Source organism: Nilaparvata lugens, chromosome 2 (genome assembly GCF_014356525.2).
Source record: "Nilaparvata lugens isolate BPH chromosome 2, ASM1435652v1, whole genome shotgun sequence".
NCBI lineage: Eukaryota > Metazoa > Arthropoda > Insecta > Hemiptera > Delphacidae > Nilaparvata > Nilaparvata lugens.
The window spans coordinates 48,950,998-48,962,993 of NC_052505.1; the positions used below are offsets into that span (position 1 = coordinate 48,950,998).

At 37.2% G+C, this 11,996-nt stretch overlaps 1 protein-coding gene across 1 annotated transcript in view; it reads right to left on the minus strand.

Annotated features, from left to right (window-relative positions):
- Window positions 1-7,227, minus strand: part of LOC111047904 (feline leukemia virus subgroup C receptor-related protein 2) — a 152,134-nt gene extending 144,907 nt beyond the window's left edge. Inside the window, exon 1 of the mRNA XM_039421394.1 lies at window positions 7,044-7,227. Coding sequence (XP_039277328.1) covers window positions 7,044-7,056 — 13 coding nt within the window. The 5' untranslated portion in view covers window positions 7,057-7,227. The remainder of the gene's footprint in view (window positions 1-7,043) is intronic.
- Between the last annotated feature and the right edge of the window lie 4,769 nt (window positions 7,228-11,996).

Sequence of the window (11,996 nt, forward strand, 5' to 3'; positions counted from 1 at the left end):
AATAAGTCGAGTTATTTTCAATCCTGATTAATTCCAGTAGATCCATCTTTGTGAAATGGTCTTCTCTGATTAAGTTCACGTGAAGTTAATCAGGATTAAAATTCAACCGGCTTTCGTGCAACTGGGCCTTAGTGAGGGAAATTTTTTGCATTCCTCTGGGAATAAATTAATCTCAATTTACTGTGATGAGATAGAGCATTTCACTTAAAAAAAATAAGGTACCCCAATTTCTAAATTTCTATACGTTTCAAGGTCCCCTGAGTCCAAAAAAGTGGTTTTTGGTATTGGTCTGTATGTGTGTGTGTGTGTGTGTGTGTGTGTATGAGTGTATGTGCGTCTGTGTACACACGATATCTCATCTCCCAATTAACGGAATGACTTGAAATTTGGAACTTAAGGTCATTACACTATAAGGATCCGACACGAACATTCTCGATCAAATGCAATTCAAGATGGCGGCTAAAATGGCGAAAATGTCGTCAAAAACAGGGTTTTTCGCGATTTTCTCGAAAACGGCTCCAACGATTTTGATCAAATTTATACCTAAAATAGTCATTGATAAGCTCTATCAACTTTCACAAGTCCTATATCTGTAAAAATTCCAGGAGCTCCGCTTCATCTATGCAAAGTTTGATTTTAGATTCCAAATTATCAGGCTTCAGATACAATTTAAACAGAAAATTTTAGGTGGAAAAGATTGAGCATGAAAATCTCTACAATTAATGTTCAGTAACATTTTCACCTAAAATTGAAAATAAGCTCGAAATTCGAAAAAATGTGATTATTCAATTGCAAACTGTTGGCAACTGTTAATTCTATTAAATGATTCCGTTAATATTGGGAGATGAGATATCGTGTACACACACACACACACACCACACACACACACACACACACACACCACACACACACACACACACACCACACACACACACACACACACACCACACACACACACACACACCACACACACACACACACACACACACACAACACACACACACACACACACACACACACACACACACACCACACACACACACACACCACACACACACACACACACACACACCACACACACACACACCACACACACACACACACACACACCACACACACACACACACACCACACACACACACACACACACACCACACACACACACACACACACACCACACACACACACACACCACACACACACACACACACCACACACACACACACACCACACACACACACACACACACACACACACACCACACACACACACACACACACCACACACACACACACCACACACACACACACACCACACACACACACACACCACACACACACACACCACACACACACACACACACACCACACACACACACACCACACACACACACACACACACACACACACACACCACACACACACACACCACACACACACACACACACACACACACACACACACCACACACACACACACACACCACACACACACACACCACACACACACACACCACACACACACACACCACACACACACACACACACACACACACACACACACACACACACACACACACACACACACACACACACACACACACACACCACACACACACACACCACACACACACACACCACACACACACACACACACACACACCACACACACACACACCACACACACACACACACCACACACACACACACCACACACACACACACCACACACACACACACACACACACACCACACACACACACACACACACACACACCACACACACACACACCACACACACACACACACACCACACACACACACACCACACACACACACACCACACACACACACACACACACACACCACACACACACACACCACACACACACACACCACACACACACACACCACACACACACACACCACACACACACACACACACACACCACACACACACACACACACACACCACACACACACACACACCACACACACACACACCACACACACACACACACCACACACACACACACCACACACACACACACACACACACACACACCACACACACACACACCACACACACACACACCACACACACACACACCACACACACACACACACCACACACACACACACCACACACACACACACACACCACACACACACACACCACACACACACACACACACACCACACACACACACACCACACACACACACACACACACACACACACACCACACACACACACACACACCACACACACACACACACACACACACACCACACACACACACACACACACACCACACACACACACACACCACACACACACACACACACACCACACACACACACACACACCACACACACACACACACACACACACACACACCACACACACACACACACACCACACACACACACACACACCACACACACACACACACACACCACACACACACACACCACACACACACACACCACACACACACACACACCACACACACACACACACCACACACACACACACACACACCACACACACACACACCACACACACACACACACACACACACACACCACACACACACACACACACACACCACACACACACACACACACCACACACACACACACCACACACACACACACACACACACCACACACACACACACCACACACACACACACACACACACACCACACACACACACACCACACACACACACACCACACACACACACACCACACACACACACACACAACATTTTTTGGTACTTATTTTTCAAAAAACTCTGGTGGAGAGCCCCGAACCCCCTTCTACTATAGGTATGGAATGCTCCCCGGACTCTCCAGAAGGCTAAACCGCACAAAGATGTTGAAGATTTCATCCAAGTGTAATCGCATCGTATCATTGAAACTGAATCTTTGAATTGTATAGAATGGAATTGACAAGATTCAATAATTCATTATACAATGATATGATACGATCTATAAGGATATATTAAGGATAACAAGGAAATGTCAAAGGATGAAATGTCAAACTTTTCCAACCAATTGATAATACGTAACATAGAGTCTTCATTTCAGTAAAGATACACTAGCTATTCATTATTCTCCAATTAACAATAAGCGAACTAACGTTTGACCGGGTAGGTCTCATATTTATATTCTATCTAATCTGTATTATCTAATAGTTATATCACAAAAAACCTTGATATGAATAGAAATACAGTTTCAAGTTCTCAATCTGGTTGAAAGTTCGTTCATTCACAATCAGAATCTGACTCCTCAGAAACATATTCAAGTCAGTAAGCAGTGATGGATGTCAGAAACATTGTGAGAATCATGATTTAAACTGACTCGCATCTAGGCTAACAGGAAAAGTTATTGATTTAGTGCGAATTGTTGAGGGGAATCCCGGTGATTCTTGCAACAGCGAAATGCGTAGCCGCATTCACCGAACTGGTTTCTCGATTCAACGCCCCTTCAAGCTCTACTAAGTATTGACCGACCCTCGTCACAACGTTCCAAAACACCCATCAATATATTGCCACAAGTTATAGACTCTGAGTATTAGAGTATTATAGACTCTATGAGTATTAGACTCATACATAATGTCTATTAATAATATTAATAATAACATTGAGTGACCTGGCTGGCTCATGTCCATTGACATAATATTTTGACATTTGAGGATAATCAAATCACTCAAAAGAGCATGATCGTATTGTTTTGGAAGAGAAGTAGTGAAGAGGAAACGTAATTATGTTGCCTCAATTATTATCATATATGATGTGTACTGTTTCACTCTCATCCATCCCAGTCCAGATAAATAAGCCAATGGACTGATGAACAATACGGAACTCCTGGTTGAAGGAGTTTAATCCTATATGAATGTAAATTCATATAAACTGGAACTATCAGCACACTATCACAAAAAGCACTGATTAATATGATATGTTGAACCGGAAACCGACCTGCTGACAGAAATCAATTATGGATGTTGAAGATGTAACCGAGCACCCTCAGATAATTATGCTGAAGGTTGTTAAATGCAATGGGGTACGTCCTAAAAAGGAAAGGGGGAATTTAAAGGGGGAATTTCAGAAGATGATGATGATAATAATATAGTATAGATTCCTAGCTTTGATTGATTAGAACAAGGTGGAAAATCACTTAAATCCATAATTACCGTACACTTCAACACCGTATACAACACGAAAGAGTAATCAAATTTCGGTTCAAGGGGAAATCAGAACATGGAAGTAGGAGGAGGAGATTGAAATTAGACGAAAGCAGTAATGTTGAGAGTTGAGATGGCAAGACGTAGAAGATGAATTGAATGATACAAAAGAGAAAGAGAGAAATCGAAAGGAAATAGAGTTGAGAGAAATGTTCGTGATTCGTTAATGGGCATGAGCGTACATAAAACCGCACCACTAGATTACTTACTATTAGGTTTGAACTAAATCAAGTCCTAAATGAGCGATAAGTCAAATAATTGTCAATACCTCAAGTCATTTACGGCCTACAGTAACTGCTTTGGTTCTCCAATAGCTCTTCATTGCCACATACGATTAGGAAATGCAGGAAAGAGCAGAATGAGTGAAAACTACTAAATTTTAGCAGATAGACTGTGCAATCGCAAACGAGCGAGACAATTTCAGACATGAGTGCGTCGTATGTAGATTTTAATGAACTATTTAATACTCTGCTCTGCACCCTTCCAGACGCCCCAAATACTGGACTTCCCATTGAGGGGCATTCAAATGTAACTTCATCAGTCGTAACTCGTAAACTTCAGATCCACCCCAAGGATAGATAGTATAAAGCCTATTTACTAGCCATACTTTCACCCCACCAGTCCTGGAATTATCACGATAGCACATCATTACCAATATGTATATCAATATGATTATATACTAGAATATATTATTATACTAAAATACGTTTATTAAATTCTGTAAATTATGTCGTGGTGTGGCAATAATAAATTTGGTGATGATAGACTAATAGGATATTATTTGTGTTCTAACTATTTGTATTGGAGAATTTTGAACATAGTTTTTTAATGCTCTTTCTTATGAAACTATACTTAGTAATACTAAACTTCAAGGTTAGTAATACTTAGTAATTTCAAACTTGACCGAGAGAACAAAGTGGGAAAAAAGAAGAAAGATAGTGTGTTTTATGAATGTGGAACGAGAAACACAAGTCTGGGAAAAAATGATTAGGTTTAATTTTACTATTATTCAAATGATGTCATGCTTTCAGTGGAATTCTGAAACCAATGTACCGGTGTACTATGTTGAAGAGAATATGATAATTGCATGTTTCGTGTACTGCATGGATGAGTATTTGAGTGATTTCGTGCTTTACTCATAGAATTTCAATTTGAAAGATCTGTATGGATAATAATGTTTCAATTTTCAGATTTTGTAACTAGCAGATTTGCTGAAAACTGATTTGAAATTTGTATTTTGAACTGTCCGACTACTGCTTCAAAGTGAGCTGCTATATTGGATTACTCGTCATTGAAGTTTAAAAAAAGAATATGCAATTATTTGAAAGTACCTTGGTTGCAATTATTGCTATTCCAATACAATGCCTGTGATTCATTATACAGAACGGAATAATTTTCCTTGTACAATTTTGATTCTGAGAAAAGATTGCAATTTGTCATCAAAGGATGTATCTATCACGATTTTATAATTGTCTTGATATTGATAAGCTAAAAAATCTGTGATCAAAATGAAAATCATAAGATTAGAGCACATGCTAATGCTTACATACTTTAGTATCAAAATTATGAGATTGGTACGCTGGCTTATGAATTTTTAACATTTTGTATAATATTTCAATAGATGTGTGATTGATCACTTGTATTGATGAAAGCGCTGGCTGAGTGAATGTGAGGTTCATCTCTTGGATGGGTAATCAGCAGCAGTCTTTCTTGCAGCATTCACTTTCCCGGGGGTTTGGAGGAACCCACCTAGAGCTGTAGGTCCGTTCATCTCATTTCTCCCATGTACTTTTAACCCAAGTAAAAGCCTGAAGCATCACCTTCAGCAACACAATATTATTCAAACATAAGAGGATTTTGTTCTCTCTATAGAAAAATAAAAGCCTATTATTATCAACTTCATTCGAAGATCTGAGAATTTTTCTGCAAATACAAATAACCAGCAACATGTCACTGATGAATCATTGAATAGATGAATTCAATTTATAGCATGAATGAGTTATGGAATGCAATTTTTCAATGAAGTCACTCACTAAAATAGAGGCTCATAATTATTTAGAGATACTGAATACAATCGATAGAAGCATCATGATTATTATTATATCATTTCAAATGAATTAAACATTATGGAATTTATTAGGCCTATCTTCTTCAAACACTGAAAACTATTTTTTTTATGCAACGACTCTGATATGTTTTATTGTAGATTGATATTGTAGATTTTTAGACAGCTTGTTAAACATAAACGATATAAAAATATACATCAGTTTGAGTCTTTTGAATCAATTTTGGTAACAAATCAATTATTGACAGTATAAAAGGACTATGAAAGAAGGCCTAGAATAACGATTCATGAAAAAATTCGAATTTGTCTCGAACTCAAACGAAATAAGGTTCCCAACACAAAACCTGACGCAACACGATGATCAAACAAATTTGATAGAAAATTAGAAAACAGTTCAATATTTTACTCTTATTAAACTCAGTTACTTAACATTTCAAATTTACATACATTGAGATTATAAGTATCGAAGATTTTGAACATAATTTTAATGCTATCAAACCATGCAGCTGAAATAAATATGTTCTAAACAATCACAACTAATTCAACACACCAAGCCACACGCAAATAATACAGTACGAGATTAATATAAAAAACCATCATTGTATATGATGACAATCGTCTATATAGTATGTGAATGCATTACTGTCTATGACAAGTAAATGAATATGAATACGGATTTGGAATTATAATGAACTGAGTTGACCAATTAAGGAAATGGATTACTAACTTGAGGTGACCATCGATTCTTTTTGTTGTGACAGGTGTTGATAAACAGCACTCGTGTATCCGAAAGGTGGCAAGAGATAACACGTAACTCTGGCTATTTGACGGACACAACGCGTCAACCTTCCCAACCGAGAGTTGAACGCACACTGAGTCACTGAGTGAGACAGAACTGGCAAGTGTGTCCACACCTGGCAAGTGGCAAGGGAGCAAGGCAACTTGCAACTGTGACATGGCCAGCGGCCAGTGAGCAGGGCATTCTCGTGCATGCGCGTGCGCGTGCCTCTATAGTAAGATTGGCATTATTCTGTCAGCATTAGTTGAATAAGAAGCATTCATGAGGAATGCCAACAGTCTGAAGACAATCTCACAATATCCGTAGTTTGTTATATTATGCTCTGTACATATACAATACAAAGTCTGACCTTACCAGCTGACTGACAAAACCAAACAACTTATGTATTGAATTGTCAACTGCAGCAGCGTGATGTGCAATAATTAGTCTGAAAGCATGTTTTTTACGGTTCCTTTGCCAGTAATCCTCTATTACTTACTTCTTGGTGTCAAAACGGTCATAATATGATGGGACAGGACTGAATAGGAGCACTTAGAATAAGAATAAGAATGATTTTATTGAATCAAGGCTATTAATAACTTCAGAATAAAACTATACATAGAATATGACACACCATAGATATAATAAACTAGTAGGTAATCCTTGCTTCGCAAGGGTCTATTTTAAAACTGCAAAATGAAAACTTGACGTAATAAAAAATTCGAAATTTGAAAATAGGTCTATAAACATCCTCGGTTAATGAAGAATCTTTATGCGAAATTTCAAATCAATCAGTCCAGTAGTTCAGACGTGATGATGTGTCAAACATAATTTTCCTACATCACGTACGTGTATGAGCCAGCTCTTTCCATTATTATAGTAAAGATGATGGATGGATGGATGATTTATCAGTATCTTTGAATGAGAATAACTTTTGAACGGTATGAGAAATCGGTGCGGTTTTGCTGCGACAGAAAATCAGTTATTTTTATTCGAATAGGATCCCCAATCATACCTATCATCTAGTGTACTTCTAAAAGAAATGTTCAGCTGCTTCTATACAACAACTGGAAGCATGACAAATTGAAAACTTGACGTAATGAAATCTTCAAGAACTGAAAATAGGCATAAATAACCATCCTCGGTTGATTAAGAATCTGTACGCAAAATTTCAAATTAATAATCAGTTGATTATATTTCGGACGTGATGATGCGTCAAACATAATTCCCTATTCCTTACGTGTATAAGCCAGCTCTTTCCTTCATTATAGCATAGAAAACTGAAGAATACATAATACTTGAAAACCTCACAGAATCATATTGATTTTTCCAATGCATGAATAAATTTTAGTTCGATTAGGATCCTCCTCAATTTGAATCAGACAGCCTTTTGTTTTCCCAATTCCAAACTAAATACCTAAAATTCTCGTTTCACTGGGAATTCGTGTCTGATAATACATTATAACTGAAGAATATAAATTATTACTTATTTTATTGTGATCTATTCATGTTTCTCTTATGAAATTCAATGATAGGCTTACAGCATGAAGACTATGCCCATTTCATTTGTACTGGTGGCAAAATTTTACATTAAAAATAATTATTTGATAAAATCCTAGTTCAATTGTAATGAAAACAAATTCCTTCAAAAAATAATTGATAATAATACGTTTCGAGGGAGAAAATCAAGAACAAAAAAAATGAGAAGCATCGGGATTCGAACCGAGGGACCATCGCTCCGTAAGCTACCATTTCACCGAACGGCTAGACTGCCGTTCAAAAATGATTGTCTTGTAACAGCATTATAACCTCCTCATAAAAAACACACTTTGGGCTCAACAATGTAGCCTATGGAACGTCATGTATGGTAGCATAGATGAATTTCAACATTAATTCTGAAAAATCTAGAAGGAAAATTGGAATTTAGGCTTCCAGGTGCACGAGATTGATATTTTTAGAATCTATGTGCAAAATTTGGAGATCTAAATCATTCCCATTTTTCCGGTATGCAATCCACAAGTTGACATGTTTTGATGCGAACAGAGGAACACACAAATACATGAACAAACACAGCCCTACTCTCTCTTATTATACAGAGTGGCACAAAAGTCACTGGACACTGCTATAAACAAAGACTGAATTTATTTTTTATTACAAAAATACTTAGAATTATTTTTTATGTTCAAAGTGTTTTCCGTCTTCATTAATACATCTTTCCAGTCTTTCGGGAACACTGTGACATACTTTTGTAATACCAACATCATGGGCTAAAACTATCGTACTACATCTTCCTGTTATTTTATTTTTTCTTTTAGCCAACTGTCCAGTGACTTTTGCGCCACTCTGTATAGAGAAGATATACGAGAATACAGCACAAACAAATATCATTGCATATAATTTGAAGCAGTCGGATACCTATAATGATAATAATAATAATAAATTTATTGATTCTTCTTCTTCACTTTGACAACAATTGAAAAAACACAAAATAATTTGTATACATCATAAAAATATTAAAAGAATCAAATGACCCACAAGACTTTCGTCTGACCGTGAGCCTAATGAAAATACAATCAAGAAATTACAAAAAAGGTGAAAAACAACAACTACAGTAAGCAAAAGAAGAAGAACAGAGGTTTGAAAAAGACTAAAGAAACTATAGTAAGATTAAATATGTTAACAAAAGAGAGAAAAGAAAACCACTAGAGTGTCCATAGATCAAAGGAACTAATACTAATTGGGAGAAAAATATCCGAATATTTTTCCCTGCAGCATTTACCCTTCTTAAAGGATTAAACTTGTCTACATGTTCTCAAACCAAACAATGAACCACACTGCTAAACAACTTATATTACGTAAATTACTGTACTAATGCCTTAAATTATGTCTCCATATAAGTCTGTAGACGTTTTAATCCATCTGAAGATTCCTTTTTTTAATATATTCATTGAACAGCAGGAGAGAAAGTCCTGCGGAACGGTATTTACCAGTTTGTCACACATATAGGGGAATTGCATCCTACAAATCTGTAAATTAGTTTGGGTTAAGTTTGATGTTCTAAATGTTTCACAAGTGTTGTAGGGTGTGATTCGAATGTTGAAAAGGTTCCTGTTTTTATTTATGTACAATATTAGATTCTTTATGTATAACTGTTTGATTGTGAGAATATTTGTTTCCTGAAAAAGAGTTTGAGTCGGGTACAGCCTTGGCCTGCCTAGTGCAACCTTAATAATGTGTTTCTGTATGTTGAAAATTTTATTAATGTGTTGTTTAGCTGCACCGCCCCACACCCTTATTCCATACTGTAGAACAGGGTACTATAAGGTATGTCATCAAGGAAGTAATATTATTCACTGGCAGCTAAGGGCCGATTTGCTAATAGCCGTGAAAAATGGAAAATCTATTGGGTCTTCACATTGTTGATTCTTGGACCCAGAAACTTTTCTATTTTTTTACAAAAAACATTTTTCTTTTGGTCGTAGAAACAAAAATCAAACTTCTTTGGACTCAGTGAGTCGAGTAGATCATTATGATATTTCAAATGAATTTAATGAACGAAATAGTCACTATATTCCGTGCAAATTTACTTCTGACTTGAATGGGATGGACTTCTGACAAATTTACTCTGACATGCACAGCAGAGTAAGAATAAAGCGGGAGGGATACAGAGGCGCAATTTCACCGTTTTGAAGCGGCCAGCGATCTCCAACTTCTAGTGACTGTTCATGTACTCAAGCTACACATGCGAAGTTTCCTGTCTGAAAGCAATTATTTCTACTTTCTGATTCTACATCAGTAGAATTTTCTACATTTTCCACTTGAATTCAGTTTTTCCTTCTTCGTTTTTTGTTGTTTGTAACAAAATAGATTAACTCATAATTTCCCTAACACATCAAAATAACTGTTCAAATTCGCAGCTATTTATTCATATCATCATACAAAAATCAATATTCATTCATTAACTAGATATAAACAAAAGTAGAAGTATTTTATCTTAAAAACTTGAAATGATATTTTTTGATAACTTTGGAGGGTTATTTGAGGATGACCGCTATGACACAATTATAAAGTATGATGATCTGTTGAATTTTCAGCCGTGATTGAAATAGAACAATGCTTGAAAAACGTCTTTATAGAATAGAACAACTTCAAAAAAACAAACAGACTATGGAACAATTTTAGGAACACTAGTAGTTGTCTCAGCTCAACAAGTTAGTTCGGCCGGATAGAGCCGGAAAATCCCATTCAATTCGGATCGAAAAATTGATCGGCCGGAGACGGCCGTACACAGCCGTATAAACATGTTGCAATGGACGAGCATCTATTCCTCTCTTTGTTGGGGGATCGTTCGGACGAATTCAGTCGTTTTTGGCCGATGCTAGTTCGGATTAAATCGGTTCCAGTGGACGGCCCACCGCAATCTGAACTACCTCCGTGAATGCGTGGTGTGTACTCAATGATGCATTCAGGAGTTACTATAATGGTAAACCGAGTTGCATTTCACCACAGATCGGTCATTGGTGATTCAATTATGAATTATTCATACAGCAATTGTGTTGTCAACAACTGTCTTGAAAAATGAGAGAATTGCACTCGACGACTGCAGTGTTTCTGACACTGAATAAATTATTTATCAGATAGCTCACTACTCATTCTTCATTGTATTATTCTTATGTATGCATATGTTGTACTTGGTACAGTATCTGAGAACCAGTCCATTAATGAATGGAATGGAATTAAAGTCATCGTCTGTTGATATATCTATATTTTTGACGAGTTTTATTAAAATTTAAACTCCCATCCCATAAATAATATTCACCTCCATAAAAGAAAACACGCCAATGGAAAATATAAGAAATTCAATTCGAAGTATCACTGAATATTATGTTTTTAGAGAGAAGT